Raw genomic sequence first — 19,690 nt, 5'->3', positions numbered from 1 at the left:
AACCAGTGCATTGAGACGTCTTTGACCAACAGGAAATATCTTTGAGTAGTAAGACAACATTCCCAGACAGTTCAATGAATGACTTGTAACACCTTTATTTAAATGCATTCGTTGTTAGAAATGTGCCAAATAAATAAAGTTTGATTTGATTGATGACATTACAAGTACAATTTTAATAAACTGTCATTTTCAGGACAAGTGGTTTTTCCATAACCTTTTAATTGATAAACAGACTGTGGAAACCAAACTACTGCAGCATAAATACTGGATTTGTATTGTTCTGGAGACACTAAGTCGCTCCATATCAGAGGAAACTAAATGATAGACAGGGCCAAACAGGAAGGATATAACCCCATTCACTTTGCAAAAAGACATTGCTGTGAGCCCCCACATCACTAGAGGATATCTTCAACCAAAACCCCATCCTGAGACAAGGCCTGTAGCCATTTGAATGCCTTGACAAAGTTCTTATCCGAGAACATCCAATCCAACGGGTTTTTAGCAGGGACCAACCCTTTGTTCCAAGATCACATCAGTGACTCTTCGTGTTGTGACCCACTGTCCAACTGTGAAGCACCCCTCCCACCGGGCACCATGGCAGAAAGAGCCTAGTAAACCAGTGACTTGTTCTAAAATGTCCAAAAAGACACTATAAGCTAAGGTTGTAATAGTTATTGAATGTTCCTAACCTCCTCTGTGTGCTCTCGGGACAGAGGGTTGCGGTCTTCACGGTCCTCCACTGAAGCATTGGCTACATGGGTGGAAATGGTTCAACTCTGAGACTATCGATCCCGAAGAATAAGAGAAAATCTTAGATACTATTTACTAGTCTGCAGCTAGAAATTCACCTATAGTCAAACTGAAGGATGCAAAGACCTTTCAATGAATGACTTGGAACACCTTGAAATGCTATTTGTATGAAAACATTTCTGAATTGTATTACCGCTGTAAATATCCATTTTAACCATTTAGACTTGATCTTCAGGGAGGCAGGAGAGAGATAATGATGAACTGACTCTCCAACAGACAGACGGACGATTCCAACAGAGCTCACGACGACACACTGGGCATAAATATAGATTGATTGCAATTATTCCCGAATGAGTGAGTGTTCATGTGCAAAGGATTAGCATTTCAATTAATATAAATATCAACTGTGTCTTAACTCCTTTTGTCTTTCCCGCCCTCTTCAGTCCACACCCACTTCCCTTTGTCCACCAAGCCTTCATATCGCTTAGCCCACTAGGGAACCTCCCCTATCATTTCCTTGTAACCATAGCTACTGTTGTTTGTTTATGCATTTCTGTGATTGATTTGATGTTAGTTCATAGTAAATAAATGATTTGGAAGAGAATTGATGTATAATGATTCATTAGATGACTAATTGCTGGGTTTGTGCATATAACCAATCTGCAGATTTATGACATTTGGAATGAGACTCAATGTTAGGTAAAGAAAAATCATTCATTAATTAGACAGACTAACTTGATCATGTATTAAAATATCGGAAGAGTTATATTAAACAAAATTATAACTTTGTAATCTGAAGATTTTCATTCTCATCAATGGCAACATTCTAAACGTTATCCTCATCAGATAATTACATTTATATGATTAGTTGACCCAGAAGGTCTCGCTGATCGCAAAGTGGTGAACTTCATTTAGCTGACAGTGTCGGCTAGAGACTACCTGTGGGAGCTTCCTGCGGGAATTTGTAGTCTTGCTGAGGATGAGTTTTAGTACTGTCGAAAAATTCCTTGCCTTTGACATAGATTATCTGGCTGATCAATTTTGATCACTGCACTGATGGGCCAGTAAGTATCTAAAACAGAAAAGGGGATGAACGGTAGCTGACAGTGTCGGCTAGAGACTACCTGTCAGCTTCCTGCATTGCACTGCACTGATGGGAGTGGAAATCACATAAAATAGATGTGGTAGCTATCTAAAACAGAGAAAGGGGATGTTCATTCATGGATTGGATCCAGAAGGTCTCGCTGATCGCGGTTGCAGATACATATTTGGGTGTGAGAGATTTTAGTGCAGATTTTAGTGCATTTTAGTGGTTCCATCCTCAAGGCAGACGGCCTGGTGTAGGATCGTTTAGGGCCAAAGTAGTGGGATGGGGTGGTGAGTTTTTGGGGATAGTGTGTATAGGTGCAGGATTAAATGGTGCAATTTAAGATTTTCCCATTCTACTTTTCCCTGTTTTTTTTGTGACCTAAATGTGAAATCCGTACCCCAACCTGCGATAGGCAGCAATACGCAAGAATGTCTTGTCTGCCAAAAATGTACACACAGAAGGTGTCTCCAAATATGTTTATGTCAACCAAGATAGACCACATCTTGTTGTTTCCAATGGGAGTCATAGTGGGCAGAGCCAAGCACGCGCTAGTGATATCCTATTGGCGTGTTCTAGCAAACCTGAATATTTACTTTAGGCAACGCCTAGTCGGTGAAGCGCTTGTGCGCATTAACTCAATTTGCCTTTGGATTCCTAAGCAAACGTTGTCCACTCTGTTCATAACAGATTGTAGTTTGAGGAACATAAAACTGTATTGAGATAACATGTTTAATGAATGAGAAAATATGCCGAATTTCGGCCAAAACCCATATCGTTCCATCTTCTCCCGCTCTCTGTCAGTGGGCTTTCCTCTCACTACCATATTTATACATCCAATGAAATATATGTCGCATTGTCCTGTCTGTGATGTCGCATTTGCTCTGTTGCAGTGGTGGAACAGGAAGTTCCGGGAAGGCGCCAGAACTGTGTGGTGAAGACGATATATTTAGTGTCCGTTTCACATGTATTACAGGTATGTAATAGCACGTTTACACTTTGTAATATAGAAAGAACATGTCATAACGTGCTGGCTAACACATCATTTATGGTATTATCACGTTTGGTAAAGGTTTTACGTGTTACTTTTGTGTCAAGCCGAGTGAGCATAACTATTTTATTAGTCAAATAGCTAGAGACTTTGGGTTTGACTGATTGAATGAAAATCATTTAGTAAAGCTAATTTCATTTTAAAAAATCTAATTATTTGTGATTTTTGAGTTCGTTATTGTTTTTGTGTCAAATTCACGAGATGGTAAAATGGCGGCTCCCCTTCTGTCTACGTCAACTGAATTCATTGCAGGCAGCGCGGGTTCAATTATTATTATTATTATTATTATTATTACATGTGTAACAATATTCAGACATTCAGGTGTTTCTAACTTTGTCTGTAATTGTTTCTATAGTGTGAAAATGGGAAATACAATATATTTTTTTCTGAGGTGAAATAATACGGTCAAGACGTGGTTATTCAGGAACATAGTAAATAGTGCTGCATTAACTGCATGCTTTATCAGAAGGATGATAGCTAAATATTTACCAGGAAAAATATTAAGCAAACAACCCAAGCATTAATTGTGAGGCAGGTGAACTACTGTTCTGTGAAAATTATTAAAACATTTTTTTTGACTTAGGTCAAGTCTGAGGTAGGTAACATCAACAGTGAGGACAAACCCAGCTTGCCTCTCTCCTTATACACTGAGTCCAAACCTTCAGTCACTGGGTCCTGATTGTGACAGTGGAGCCCATTTTGCACTGCAGGGTCCAGAGATGGCATCAGTGAAGCTGGAAGACTGCAGTCAAACACTGGAGCTGAATGTCAACATTAAAGATGAAGAAGAAGAGGAGACGATTGGGAAATCTGTTTATGATGGTAAGAGCAGATTCTATCTTCAGGTTGATTCTATAATTCTGACTCACACGTCCCTGAAGAGCTCCAGACTGTTGTTCGTTTCAACTTCAAACTGTGTTGAAAGTTGCTGTAGAACTGTGTTTTATTCACTGGGCTATCTGGAGTGTTCAGAGTAGACTTTTTATTATCTTTTGAAATTTCTCCTTTATTTAACCAGGTAGGCTAGTTGAGAACAAGTTCTCATTTAAAACTGTGACCTGGAGTAGACTAAAGAATTGAAATAGACAAACTGCCAGTGTTCTGAAGTTCTATGAAATGATCAGGAGAAGTTGGGGTAACACTTTACTGTAGGTGTCCTTAGTCATGTGTTAATAAACCCTTTTATACAGTGCCTTGCGAAAGTATTCGGCCCCCTTGAACTTTGCGACCTTTTGCCACATTTCAGGCTTCAAACATAAAGATATAAAACTGTATTTTTTTGTTAAGAATCAGCAACAAGTGGGACACAATCATGAAGTGGAACGACATTTATTGGATATTTCAAACATTTTTAACAAATCAAAAACTGAAAAATTGGGCGTGCAAAATTATTCAGCCCCCTTAAGTTAATACTTTGTAGCGCCACCTTTTGCTGCGATTACAGCTGTAAGTCGCTTGGGATATGTCTCTATCAGTTTTGCACATCGAGAGACTGAAATTTTTCCCCATTCCTCCTTGCAAAACAGCTCGAGCTCAGTGAGGTTGGATGGAGAGCATTTGTGAACAGCAGTTTTCAGTTCTTTCCACAGATTCTCGATTGGATTCAGGTCTGGACTTTGACTTGGCCATTCTAACACCTGGATATGTTTATTTTTGAACCATTCCATTGTAGATTTTGCTTTATGTTTTGGATCATTGTCTTGTTGGAAGACAAATCTCCGTCCCAGTCTCAGGTCTTTTGCAGACTCCATCAGGTTTTCTTCCAGAATTGTCCTGTATTTGGCTCCATCCATCTTCCCATCAATTTTAACCATCTTCCCTGTCCCTGCTGAAGAAAAGCAGGCCCAAACCATGATGCTGCCACCACCATGTTTGACAGTGGGGATGGTGTGTTCAGGGTGATGAGCTGTGTTGCTTTTACGCCAAACATAATGTTTTGCATTGTAGCCAAAAAGTTCCATTTTGGTTTCATCTGACCAGAGCACCTTCTTCCACATGTTTGGTGTGTCTCCCAGGTGGCTTGTGGCAAACTTTAAACAACACTTTTTATGGATATCTTTAAGAAATGGCTTTCTTCTTGCCACTCTTCCATAAAGGCCAGATTTGTGCAATATACGACTGATTGTTGTCCTATGGACAGAGTCTCCCACCTCAGCTGTAGATCTCTGCAGTTCATCCAGAGTGATCATGGGCCTCTTGGCTGCATCTCTGATCAGTCTTCTCCTTGTATGAGCTGAAAGTTTAGAGGGACGGCCAGGTCTTGGTAGATTTGCAGTGGTCTGATACTCCTTCCATTTCAATATTATCGCTTGCACAGTGCTCCTTGGGATGTTTAAAGCTTGGGAAATCTTTTTGTATCCAAATCCGGCTTTAAACTTGTTCACAACAGTATCTCGGACCTGCCTGGTGTGTTCCTTGTTCTTCATGATGCTTTCTGCGCTTTTAACAGACCTCTGAGACTATCACAGTGCAGGTGCATTTATACGGAGACTTGATTACACACAGGTGGATTGTATTTATCATCATTAGTCATTTAGGTCAACATTGGATCATTCAGAGATCCTCACTGAACTTCTGGAGAGAGTTTGCTGCACTGAAAGTAAAGGGGCTGAATTATTCTGCATGCCCAATTTTTCAGTTTTTGATTTGTTAAAAAAGTTTGAAATATCCAATAAATGTCGTTCCACTTCATGATTGTGTCCCACGTGTTGTTGATTCTTCACAAAAAAAGACAGTTTTATATCTTTATGTTTGAAGCCTGAAATGTGGCAAAAGGTCGCAAAGTTCAAGGGGGCCGAATACTTTCGCAAGGCACTGTAACACCTATAAAATAACAGTAATGAGTAACGGCATACAGTCTTATGAAACTAGTTCATAATGGGTGTTTATAGATGACTGTTTATCCTGTTGTCATATGCGCTAATGTCTACTGTTAATAACAACTGGTATTACATGGTCTGCATGACAACTTATGTCCTATTCTATTACATGCTACATAAGTGTCTGCATACCAGATGTTATAATGGGGTGTTATATCATTTACCAATCTCTTTGTCACATTATAAAATGGGTAGTTTGGATCCTGGATGCTGATTGGTTGATAGCAAGGAGTTATCACCAATATTCATGCATAATGTCTGTTAGCAGTTCCATTCGTTTTACCACATCCACTGTCCCACAGCCCAGCCAGTCAATGTATAAACCTCCCTTGGAAAAAAGCGCCTCTGGATAATATTTCTCCATGCTACTAGCCTATCTGACCTGTGCAACATGTTGCATCCACTGTGCCATGCATATGAACGTGACGAGACTGACAGCTTCTCCGATCCAGGCCAATTCATTTATCAGGATCATTCTAATGATATATCCATCGAATTGGCAATAGAAGCAAAGGTAGAAGCTAAAACAAATGAAAATTCACATAGTTTGCTGTCATTTCAGCTGCTTGATGTGATTGTGTGTTAGCTTTAGTTTACTAGCTAGCAAGCAAAGGAGAATATTAGCCTAGCTATCCCATAACTACACTACATGACCAAAAGTATGTGGACACCTGTTAGTCGAACCTCTCATTCCAAAATCATAGGCAGTAATATGGAGTTGGTTCCCCCCCTTTGCTGCTATCACAGCCTCCACTGTATTGGGAAGGTGTGTAATGTAAATGTGTGGTAGCAATACTATAGGAAGAGCGAGACTAGATTCTTTGTAACAGCTTTATTATAAGCTTTGCAAAAATGAAGCAATGAACCATCACCAAGAAAGGTTCAGAGTTGAAAGCTTAACAAACATAGTCGGGACTCTGCTTTTTATGGAGAAGTACATCCTTTCTGTATACGTGGCAGTGAGCAGATAGTGTGTATAAGGTCATTAGTTGTCTGTGCAGATTTAAGAGGTTGATAGCCCGAGGTCTCCACCGTCTAACTGTATTCCCAACAGTAAACACTATAATGTGCTTCTTTCTGCAAGTTTCCATACATGTGACTTCCTGTAGATAGTAAACCCGCGGGATGTCACATGCTGCAGTTTCACCCAAACAGACCTTAGTTATGGCTTATGGCTAAGTCCCACAAAGACAAGTTTGTATCAGGTTAGAAATCACACTAGCATATAACAAGAGACTATTGTTTAAGCAGTAAAACATGGGATAACCATGACTAATTACGTAATTTTCCACAACAGATGCTTTCCACTAGATGTTGGAACATTGCTGAGGGGACATGCTTCCATTCAGCCATGAGCATTAGGGAGGTTGGGCACTGATGTTGGGCGATTAGGCCTTGCTCGCAGTCTGTGTTCCAATCCATCCCTAAGGTGTTCGATGGGGTTGAGGTCAGGGCTCTGCGGGCCAGTCAAGTTCTTCCACATCGAATTTGACAAACCATTCCTTTATGGACCCCTGCACGGGGGCATTGTGATACTGAAACAGGAAAGAGCCTTCCCCAAACTGTTGCCAAAAATTTGGAAGCACAGAATCGTCTAGAATGTCACTATGTTGTAGTGTTAAGATTTCCCTTGACTGCAGCTACGGGGCTTAGGCTGAACCATGAAAAACAGCCCAATCCCATTATTCCTCCTACACCAAGCTTTACAGTCGGCACTACGCATTGGGGCAAGTAGCGTTCTCCTGGCATCCGCCACACCCAGATTTGTCCGTCAGACTGCCAGATGGTGAAGCGTGATTTATCACTCCAAAGAACGCGTTTCCACTGCTCCAGAGTCCAATGGCGGCGAGTTTTACATTACTCAGCCAACGCTTGGCATTGTGCATGGTGATCTTAGGCTTGTGTGCGGCTGCTCGACCACGGAAACCCATTTCATGAAGCTCCCGAGTAACAGTTCTTGTGCTGACTTTGCTTCCAGAGGCAGTTTGTAACTCGGTAGTGAGTGTTGCAACCCGAGAAGAGGTCATTTTTACTTGTTGGTGATCAAGCCTAGAGGTCACCGATTTATGATTTTTCAACACAGATACCGATTATGGAAGGAACAAAAAAAGGCTGATACCGATTAATCGGACAATTTATTATTTATTTATTTATTTGTAATAATAATAATGACAATTACAACAACACTTATTTTAACTTAATATAATACATCAATAAAATCAATTTAGCCTCAAATAAATAATGAAACATGTTCAATTTGGTTTAAATAATGCAAAAACAAAGTGTTGGAGAAGAAAGTAAAAGTGCAACATATGCCATGTTTATTTTACCTTTATTTAGGCAAGTCAGTTAAGAACAAATTCTTATTTTCAATGACGGCCTAGGAACAGTGGGCAGAATGACAGATTTGTACCTTGTCAGCTCGTGGATTTGAACTTGCAACCATCCGGTCACTAGTCCAACCACTTTGGCTACCCTGCCGCCCCAAAGCTAATGTTTAAATTCCTTGCTCAGAACATGAGAACATATGATAGCTGGTGGTTCCTTTTAACATGAGTCTTCAATATTCCCAGGTAAGAAGTTTTAGGTTGTAATTAATATAGGAATTAAAGGACTATTTCTCTCTCTACGATTTGTATTTCATATATCTTTGACTATTGGATGTTCTTAATAGGCAATTTAGTATTGCCAGTGTAACAGTATAGCTTCCGTCCCTCTCCTCGCTCCTACCTGGGCTCGAACCAGGAACACATCGACAACAGCCACCCTCGAAGCAGCATTACACATGCAGAGCAAGGGGAACAACTACTCCAAGTCTCAGAGCGCAGGACGTTTGAAACGCTATTAGCGCGCACCCCCCTAACTAGCTAGCCATTTCACATCGGTTACACCAGCCAAATCTCGGGAGTTGATAGGCTTGAAGTCATAAACAGCATTGCGAAGAACTGCTGGCAAAATGCATAAAAGTGCTGTTTGAATGAATGCTACGAGCCTGCTGCTGCCTACCATCGCTCAGCAAGACTGCTCTATCAAATCATAGACTTAGTTATAACATAAAAACACACAGAAATACAAACCTTTGGTCATTAATATGGTAGAATCCGGAAACTATCATCTCGATAACAAAACGTTTATTCTTTCAGTGAAATAAGGAACTGTTCCGTATTTTATCTAACGCGTGGATTCCGATTGGTTAGACCAGCATTGAATCCTGTTTGAGCGCACATAGAACAGATTTACCGCTTCTTAGACTTGCTTTCAATGAGAAGATCTATAAGATTTTGGTTAAGATTTTGTATGAAAGATACTTATAATTCACAGCAGACAGTTTTCATTGTGTAGAGACCAGTGTCTGGCCCTACTGGAGCCATCTCTCCCTGCTACTGTATAGAACAGAAGCATTAACTCATGCTCTGGAATGCTCTTTAGGTTTAATCACCAAAAAGACATAGTAAATCTCCTGTCAGTGTTATCTCCCAGAGGTCCACTTTGAGACCTCTGGGAGATAACAGGAGAGATAGACACAGAGAGAGAGACACAGACAATAAGCCCAGTAGTATGTCTTTCAAAGTAATGCTGCTGACAGTCACCAGTGAAAGGTAGCTTTGGATCCAGTATACCGTTCCTGTGTAACCTACAATGGATCCAGTATTACAATTCCTCTGTAACCTACAATGGATCCAGTATTACAATTCCTCTGTAACCTACAATGGATCCAGTATTACAATTCCTCTGTAACCTACAATGGATGCAGTATTACAATTCCTCTGTAACCTACAATGGATCCAGTATTACAATTCCTCTGTAACCTACAATGGATCCAGTATACAGTTCCTGTGTAACCTACAATGGATCCAGTATACAGTTCCTGTGTAACCTACAATGGATCCAGTATACAGTTCCTTTGTAACCTACAATGGATCCAGTATACAGTTCCTTTGTAACCTACAATGGATCCAGTATACAGTTCCTTTGTAACCTACAATGGATCCAGTATACAGTTCCTGTGTAACCTACAATGGATCCAGTATACAGTTCCTTTGTAACCTACAATGGATCCAGTATTACAGTTCCTGTGTAACCTACAATGGATCCAGTATTACAGTTCCTGTGTAACCTAATGTATTGGTGAATTATATTAATCATGCATTTGTCGTGTTGTTGCTACCATTAATGCGATTATGGCTATTCATCTAATACTTACATACCACGGTCAATTATTACGCGGTTAAATTAACCATATAACAATTGATTAAGTAGTAACCTGGGGCACCATGGGAAAAGTTTATTTAACGAGTTACCGTTTCCCAAATTAACTCAAATGTAGATCAGGATATCTCGATATCCTACCCGTCATCATATTAATCAATTATTAATTATTACCTCATCAGTCTCATAATGAACGTTTCAATTAATTATTATTTATTTACTAACTAATGAAATAAATCACACAGAAATACATAAACACACACACAGGATGATTATAGAATACTAACATAATGCAATGAAAGGTCCCTAGTGGACTAACACGATATGACGGCTTTGTAGACAATGGAAAGAGGTGGGGACAGATAAAGAGCGGGAAAGACAGAAGTGACCCTCTACATACAGTTGATAACTATGCTCATGGAAATTATAATACTTTGCACATGAACGGCAGCTCAGTCGAAAATAATTGCTATGTACGTATTTACGCTTGTATGTCTTTGTTGTCTCTCTGTTGAAATCGCTGGTCCTTCTGTGGAGAGTAGTTCAACAGAAGTCTCTGGTTTGTAACTCCGAGGTCACAATGTCTTTTGTAGTTGTATTAGGCTTTTGTTCTGGAGTGTTCGCTAGAATTGATACTACAAGAGTACCACACTGATGAGAGGAATATGTTCTTCTCGTCTTGATGAGAGGAATATGTTCTTCACGTCTTGATGAGAGGAATATGTTCTTCTCCTCTCGTCTTGATGAGAGGAATATGTTCTTCTCCTCTTGTCTTGATGAGAGGAATATGTTCTTCTCCTCTTGTCTTGATGAGAGGAATATGTTCTTCTCCTCTTGTCTTGATGAGAGGAATATGTTCTTCTCCTCTCGTCTTTGGTCGAGTTTACTAGACTATTTTACATATACAGCTGCAGACTGTGAATGTGTAGTCTTGTCTTCTTCGTTGTTGAACGTTTCAGAGTTTCTAACCATTTCGTACGGTTTAGCTCACGCTGTCGGTCACGCTGTCGGTCACGCTGTCGGTCACGCTGTCGGTCACGCTGTCGGTCACGCTGTCGGTCACGCTGGTCTCAATGGTTGATTAGTCAGGGTTCAGCTCACGCTGTCGGTCACGCTGTCGGTCACGCTGTCTCAATGGTTGATTAGTCAGGGTTCAGCTGACGCTGTCGGTCACGCTGGTCTCAATAGTTGATTATTCAGGGTTCAGCTCCCGACCATTTTAAATGCCAGTAGCAACGCGGCAATGTACTGGTCTAATAGTTTTAACCATTACCTGACGTCCGGCTTACGTCTGCGTGCTTGGTCTAATGTACATTTAGTTAACGAGTGGTTTTATGCACTCACAAAAGTGGGTGTTCCATGACGCCGAAATAACGCCTGTGCTCTTGCGGGTGTGGTCACTGACTGGGTAGAACTTTCATATGAAAAACTATTCTCATTTAGAAGGCTAACATCACATTTCATCTCCTCACAAAGAGTTGAATATTTAATCATATAAGTCTCCCCAACATTTAGATGTGAATCTGATAACTGGAAAATATACACTTTCAGAGATACAGTTATGTTGTTCTACTGTCCTTAGTGACATGACAAATGAGCAATGCATTTAACAGGATTGTTCTTTACGTACCCATAGTACCATTCCAAATGATTGGATTACAGAAACATTGTTTCATTATCCAGTCTGTTGATGTTGGGAGTTTGAGGGAGGACTCCCTTTGTTCCACAGAGGTTCTCAACCTCATTATTGCATGACAAGGAAGAGAGAGTTTCTGTAAGGTATTTACGACCGTCATCAAACTGGCCAACTTCACCCCATTCCCCCCTTCCTCTCTGGTGGGAGGGGGGGGTTCTCTCTGATTGTCACCCAGAAGGGAAAATCATGACACATTGAACTGCATCCATCTATTCTGCCAACAATGTCTTACTGTACATCATGGAATGTTGAGTTTAATGGACCTGTTTTTAAAACGTCTTATGAAGTGGGTTTTGTAGCATAAACTGTGATTTTTTAAAATATTTTTGACTGATATAGTGATTGCCTGTTTGTTTCATATCTGCAAAGTAGTGAAAACGCTGTCAGTTCCACTTTAAGTGCACTTTACATTGTGTAATTTAAAGTTTGCACTTGTTTAATGTGAACGAATGTTTTGTTATCAATGTTTAGCTACCTGATCTATTGTAATGAGATACTTGAAAAAAATAAAAATATATATATTTTTTAAAGAAAGTGCCTGAACTGTCAAGACAATAATTTTTGTGTCTGTTTCTCTTTATTACCACAGGTCGACTCAGGTCAAGTCTGAGGCCTGTAACATCACCAGTGAGGACAATCCCAGCCTGCCTCTCTCCTTCCAAACTGAGTCCAAATCTACAGTCACTGGGTCCTGATTGTGACAGTGGAGCCCAGTTTGCACTGCAGGATCCAGAGATGGCATCAGTGAAGCTGGAAGACTGCAGTCAAACACTGGAGCTGAATGTCAACATTAAAGATGAAGAAGAGGAGGAGAAGATTGGGGAATCTGTTTATGATGGTAAGAGCAGGTTCTAAGTTTGTTGTTCGTTCCAACTTCCCACTGTGTATGAAAAGTTGCAGTAGAACTGTTTCATGATGAACTGTTTCAATGAGAAGGTAGATGTTATTTCATGCTATTGACACTTGCATGGTTTGACACCAGGATTGATTTTATTCACTGGGCTGTCTGGAGTGATCCGAGAGGAGACTAAAGAAGTGAAGTAGACAAACTACCAGTGTTTTAAAGTTTTATGAAATGAGTCTGTAGTTACTAACCCCTGTGATAGTGAGTGGAGGATGATATGAAATGAGTCTGTGTAGTTACTAACCCTTGTGATAGTGAGTGGAGGATGATATGAAATGAGTCTGTGTAGTTACTAACCCTTGTGATAGTGAGTGGAGGATGATATGAAATGAGTCTGTAGGATAGTGATGGAGGATGATATGAAATGAGTCTGTGTAGTTACTAACCCTTGTGATAGTGAGTGGAGGATGAGCTTAGCACACCTGGATGATACAATATTTGCACATGTATTATTTTTAAAATTCTTAAAGCTCTCTTAAGTTGGTTGATCATTGCTAGACAGACATTTTCAAGTCATAGATTTTCAAGCCGATTTAAGTAAAAACTGTGACTAGGCCACTCTGGAACATTCAATGTTGTCTTGGTAAGCAACTCCAGTGTATATTTCGCCTTATGTTTTAGGTTATTGGTTATCCTCCTGCTGAAATGTGAATTTGTCTTCCAGTGTCTGTTGGAAAGCAGACTGAACCAGGTTTTCCTCTAGGAGTTTTCCAGTGCTTAGCTCTATTTAGTTTAATTTTATATCCCCAAATTAACATCCAAGTCCTTGCCGATGACAAGCATACCCATAACATGATGCAGCTACCACCATGCGAAGAGTGAAGAGTGGTACTCAGTGATGTGTTGTGTTAGATTGGCCTCTTCTCCGGGAACGGAGTTGGGAAGGACGCCTGTATCTTTGGAGTAACTGGGTGTATTGATACATCATCCAAAGTGAAATGAATAACTTCACCATGCTCAAAGGGATATTCAATGTCTTTTATTAAAACATTTACTCATCTACCAAAAGGTGCCCTTAGAAAACCTCCCTGATCTTTGTGGTTGAATCTATGTTTGAAATATACTGATTGACTGAGGAACCTTACAGATAATTGTATGTGTGGGTTACAGAGATGAGGTAGTGTGGTGGAATATTCTATTCAAGTAAGAGACTTGGTCATTTCTTTAAAAAAATCATATTTTTAAATATTTATTAATTATTGCCATAATGACACCAGTCAGCCCAACAGTCTTGACTGTTGAGCTGAGCAGCCTAACAGATAATGATAAAACCGTGACCTTATATAGGACTTAAAAATGCTAAGTCAGGCTTGGTTCCAACTCCCATAAGCCACCTTGGTTATTTACACAGGATGGGGTTTTACCCCCAACCCGGCTTAGTTTCCCAGATGCCAGGAAGATGAGACAATGAGGCATTGTTCTAAACTCTTCCAGACTATCTCTATCTCTATCTCGGGTCACACACACCACATATCGTCTATGGAATGACAGCTTTAGGTAATTATCACCAAGTCATTGTCAGCCCAAGCTATCTAGCAAAAACCAATTTCCTTGACCCTATGCCCAGACTAACTGCAGGAAGCTAGACTGGAAACCATCTCTTTATTAGTTGCCAGCCCAAGCTTCAAAAAGACTCCTCTCAGTTAACTCAGAAAGGGAGAGAGAGAGAGTCCTAAGAACCTTACTCAGACCATCCCGTTCTCACCACATCCCTCTCTGACATCATCACTCTGCGCCATTAGGATTTATTTAATAAAACTACCATTTGGTGCTTAAATGTAACAATCTTGTAATCCTGCTACCACAGTAGTCATTCAAAATGAATTGTAAACACTATTATTGCCCACAGAATGAGTCCACACTGCTTATGTGACTTGTTATGCAACATTTTAGGCCGCAACAAAGATTGCATACAGATTTCCGCTTTTCCTTTTAAATTAATTTGTAAACATTCAGAAAAACGTAATTCCACTGGTGTTATGGGGTACTCCACTGGTGTTATGGGGTACTCCACTGGCGTTATGGGGTACTCCACTGGCGTTATGGGGTACTCCACTGGTGTTATGGGGTACTATACTGGTGTTATGGGGTACTATACTGGTGTTATGGGGTACTATACTGGTGTTATGGGGTACTCCACTGGCGTTATGGGGTACTCCACTGGCGTTATGGGGTACTCCACTGGCGTTATGGGGTACTCCACTGGCGTTATGGGGTACTATACTGGTGTTATGGGGTACTCCACTGGTGTTATGGGGTACTATACTGGTGTTATGGGGTACTATACTGGCGTTATGGGGTACTCCACTGGCGTTATGGGGTACTCCACTGGCGTTATGGGGTACTCCACTGGCGTTATGGGGTACTCCACTGGCGTTATGGGGTACTCCACTGGTGTTATGGGGTACTATACTGGTGTTATGGGGTACTCCACTGGTGTTATGGGGTACTCCACTGGCGTTATGGGGTACTCCACTGGCGTTATGGGGTACTCCACTGGTGTTATGGGGTACTCCACTGGCGTTATGGGGTACTCCACTGGTGTTATGGGGTACTCACTGGCGTTATGGGGTACTCACCTGGCGTTATGGGGTACTCACCTGGTGTTATGGGGTACTCACCTGGTGTTATGGGGTACTCACCTGGTGTTATGGGGTACTCACCTGGTGTTATGGGGTAGTACTCCACTGGCGTTATGGGGTACTCCACTGGTGTTATGGGGTACTATACTGGTGTTATGGGGTACTCCACTGGTGTTATGGGGTACTATACTGGCGTTATGGGGTACTCCACTGGCGTTATGGGGTACTCCACTGGCGTTATGGGGTACTCCACTGGCGTTATGGGGTACTCCACTGGCGTTATGGGGTACTCCACTGGTGTTATGTGGTACTCCACTGGCGTTATGGGGTACCACTGGCGTTATGGGGTACTATACTGGTGTTATGGGGTACTCCACTGGCGTTATGGGGTACTCCACTGGCGTTATGGGGTACTATACTGGTGTTATGGGGTACTCCACTGGCGTTATGGGGTACTATACTGGTGTTATGGGGTACTATACTGGTGTTATGGGGGGTGTTATGGGGTACTATACTGGTGTTATGGGGTACTCCACTGGCGTTATGGGGTACTATACTGGCGTTATGGGGTACTCCACTGGCATTATGGGGTACTACTGGCGTTATGTACTATACTGGCGTTACTGGCGTTATGGCGTTATGGGGTACTATACTGGTGTTATGGGGTACACTGGCGTTATGGGGTACTATACTGGCGTTATGGGGGTACTATACTGGCGTTATGGGGTACTATACTGGTGTTATGGGGTACTATACTGGTGTTATGGGGTACTCCACTGGCGTTATGGGGTACTATACTGGCGTTATGGGGTACTATACTGGTGTTATGGGGTACTCCACTGGTGTTATGGGGTACTATACTGGCGTTATGGGGTACTATACTGGTGTTATGGGGTACTATACTGGCGTTATGGGGTACTCCACTGGCGTTATGGGGTACTCCACTGGCATTATGGGGTACTCCACTGGTGTTATGGGGTACTATACTGGCGTTATGGGGTACTATACTGGTGTTATGGGGTACTATACTGGCGTTATGGGGTACTATACTGGTGTTATGGGGTACTATACTGGTGTTATGGGGTAAGGACTAAACACTTTTCGGGCCTACCACTTTCTGTCCTGATCGGTCCTCCAACTGGTGGTTTAGAATCTACAGATGTGGTATTCATATTCAGATGCTACATAGTCGTAGTAGAATTCATGTTGGTACAACGATATCCAATATCTCGTCATGTATCCATGTGTGGTATTGTGTGTAGGCCAATGACATACATCCTCAAATGTAATCCTGTTAAAATTCAGGCTGAAACACAACTAAATGTAGAAAAGGTCAAGGGATGTGAATACTTTCTGAACACACTGTATATGAAGTCGTATGTATGTCTCACTGACTGGTTCTTCTGATGTTGTTCACACAGGAGACCATGTTGAGACATTCTCTACATCCAGAGATCAACAGCAGGAAGATCACAGGGCTAAGAAGTCTCACCACTGCCCACATTGTGAGGAGATTTTCCCATTTCTATCAAAGCTTAAAATACACATAAAAATACACACAGGAGAGAATCCGTATTCCTGCACTAACTGTGGAAAGAGATTCACAACATCACAATCTCTGACAGTTCATCAGAGAGTGCACACTGGAGAGAAGCCTTACTCTTGCTCTGTGTGTGGGAAGAGGTTCTCTCAACAGATCCACTTACAAACACACCAACATGTACATACAGGAGTGAAGCCACACTCCTGCTCTGAGTGTGGGAAGAGGTTCTCTCAACAGTTCCACTTACAAATACACCAACATGTACATACAGGAGTGAAGCCATACTCCTGCTCTGACTGTGGGAAGACTTTCTCCCGATTGGATACCTTAAAAATACATGAACGTCCATACATAATCCAGGACTGTGGGAAGAGAATACCTTAAAAATACATGATTCCTTCCTGTACTGACTGCGGGAAGAGCTTCACAACGTCAGGGACACTGATAATTCATCAGAGAGTGCACACTGGAGAAAACCTTACTCCTGCTCTGGCTGTGAGAAGAGGTTCTCTCAACATATCCACTTACAAAAACACACACGTCTACATACAGGAGAGAAGCCTTACTGCTGCTCTGACTGTGGGAAGAGTTTCTCTCAACAGAACCACTTCAGATCTCACCAGCGAATACATACAGGAGAGAAGCCGTACTGCTGCTCTGAATGTGGAAAGAGTTTCATCCGATTGGAAATATTAAAATGCCACCAGCGAATACATACAGGAGAGAAGCCTTACTGCTGCTCTGACTGTGGGAAGAGTTTCTCACAACTGGGCAACTTAAAAACACACCAACTTATACATAAAGGAGAGAAGCCTTACTCCTGCTCTGACTGTGGTAAGTGCTTCACAACATCAACTGATGTAAAAGTTCATAAAAGAGCACACACAGGAGAGAAGCCTTACTACTGCTCTGACTGTGGTAAGAGTTTTGCCAGATTGTATACCTTAAAAACACATCAATGTATACATAAAGGGGAGAAGCCTAATCAGTTCTCTCAGACCAACTAAGATTAAAATCATTGCATCACTTAATTCTCAAGAAAGCATAGCACACTATTGTAATCCTATTGTCTCTCATTGTGAGAGAACTGTGCCGAGAAAAGGGAGCGTTCTAGAATGTTAGCCTGTCTTTACTTTACTGATCAGTGTGCACCTGGTCAGTTTTGATGTGTTTTGTTAGCTTCTACTTTACATATATCGAGAGGACTTTGGATTTGCCCTTAGGGTTGAATATCCCCTGAGGCTGGTTGACTGGGTGGTACTGCTTTCTTCTGCATTTTTCCGTGAGGAATGAGATACAACATGTATCAGATAGAGATGGTGTGATCAGTTCTCTGTGGGAATGAGTTAGTAGACAACATGTATCAGATAGAGATGGTGTGATCAGTTTTCACCATTATTTTGGGGGATTGTTTTAGCTATTAAAGGACTATTTGTTTAATTATATACAGTTTATGAAACAACTACATGTGTTTTATTACATTGTATTTATAAACTAGATTAGTTATTTTCATCATTGATGATGGATATGTTTAGGTTACTCTATTGAAGCCAACTTCATTGACATGCCAATAAAAAGTAAATGAAATTGTAAATGAATTTGTACTGGTCAAACTCTTTTCTTTTATATTAGATCTGACAGTATGAATGGTTCTTATGGTTGTATTCAGTTCTTCGTATTAGATCTGACAGTATGAATGGTTCTTATGGTTGTATTCAGTTCTTCATATTAGATCTGACAGTATGAATGGTTCTTATGGTTGTATTCAGTTCTTCATATTAGATCTGACAGTATGAATGGTTCTTATGGTTGTATTCAGTTCTTCATATTAGATCTGACAGTATGAATGGTTCTTATGGGCTGAGTGCCTGGAGTGTTTTTGTATGACTACAGTCAGGAGTTTTCTCTGACCCTGTGATGTCACCAGGACAGAACCACATGTCTCTATCCCACTCCAGGCCAGTTGGCAGTGATGCACATTTAACGTTGGTCTGAACACCACCAATAAACACCATAGAAGAAGAATGCATACTTAGTGACCTCACCACCTCCCCATGCAGGAAAACAATTTATGTGCATTCAGTGACTGCACACAATTAAACTTTAGTTTAGTTGTTAGTACTTTTAATTTAACACAGATGTCAGATTTTGGTTTGTCTCTAGTGATGGGGAATCAAAGCTTCCTGAATCATTGAGGTGTTCCAGCCAATTGTGTCAAATAGATTTATTATTCAAGTCTTTGATCAACACAGTGTACGCTAGTGGCACCTGCTGGTTAAAATCATTTAGAGCAGCCTAATTCTAAAGGACGATGTCCCACACCCTGTAGCGCAGGGCTGTCCAACCCTCTTCCTGGAGATCTACTGTCCTGTAGGTGTTCAGTCAGACCCTCTTCCTGGGGATCTACTGTCCTGTAGGTTTTCAGTCCGACCCTCTTCCTGGAGATTTACTGTCCTGTAGGTTTTCAGTCCGACCCTCTTCCTGGAGATCTACTGTCCTGTGGGTTTTCAGTCCGACCCTCTTCCTGGAGATTTACTGTCCTGTAGGTTTTCAGTCCGACCCTCTTCCTGGAGATCTACTGTCCTGTGGGTTTTCAGTCCGACCCTCTTCCTGGAGATTTACTGTCCTGTAGGTTTTCAGTCCGACCCTCTTCCTGGAGATCTACTGTCCTGTGGGTTTGCAGTCCGACCCTCTTCCTGGAGATCTACTGTCCTGTGGGTTTTCAGTCCGACCCTCTTCCTGGAGATTTACTGTCCTGTAGGTTTTCAGTCCGACCCTCTTCCTGGAGATCTACTGTCCTGTGGGTTTTCAGTCCGACCCTCTTCCTGGAGATTTACTGTCCTGTGGGTTTTCAGTCCGACCCTCTTCCTGGAGATTTACTGTCCTGTAGGTTTTCAGTCCGACCCTCTTCCTGGAGATCTACTGTCCTGTGGGTTTTCAGTCCGACCCTCTTCCTGGAGACCTACTGTCCTGTAGGTGTTCAGTCCGA

General features: G+C 41.4%; 1 protein-coding gene across 1 annotated transcript; it reads left to right on the top strand.

Annotated features, from left to right (window-relative positions):
* Positions 1-2,784: 2,784 nt before the first annotated feature.
* LOC124028753 (oocyte zinc finger protein XlCOF19-like) lies at positions 2,785-17,085 on the top strand. Its single transcript, XM_046340726.1, has 5 exons — positions 2,785-2,813; positions 3,472-3,483; positions 3,599-3,710; positions 12,262-12,510; positions 16,580-17,085. The coding sequence occupies exons 3-5, from the start codon at positions 3,608-3,610 to the stop codon at positions 17,083-17,085; spliced, it is 858 nt and encodes a 285-aa protein (XP_046196682.1). The 5' UTR covers positions 2,785-2,813; positions 3,472-3,483; positions 3,599-3,607.
* Positions 17,086-19,690: the final 2,605 nt, after the last annotated feature.

The sequence above is a fragment of the Oncorhynchus gorbuscha genome, unplaced genomic scaffold (assembly GCF_021184085.1).
Source record: "Oncorhynchus gorbuscha isolate QuinsamMale2020 ecotype Even-year unplaced genomic scaffold, OgorEven_v1.0 Un_scaffold_4799, whole genome shotgun sequence".
NCBI classification, from domain to species: domain Eukaryota; kingdom Metazoa; phylum Chordata; class Actinopteri; order Salmoniformes; family Salmonidae; genus Oncorhynchus; species Oncorhynchus gorbuscha.
The sequence above is the reverse complement of the archived record's forward strand: the minus strand, read 5'-3'. Positions and strand labels throughout refer to the sequence as shown.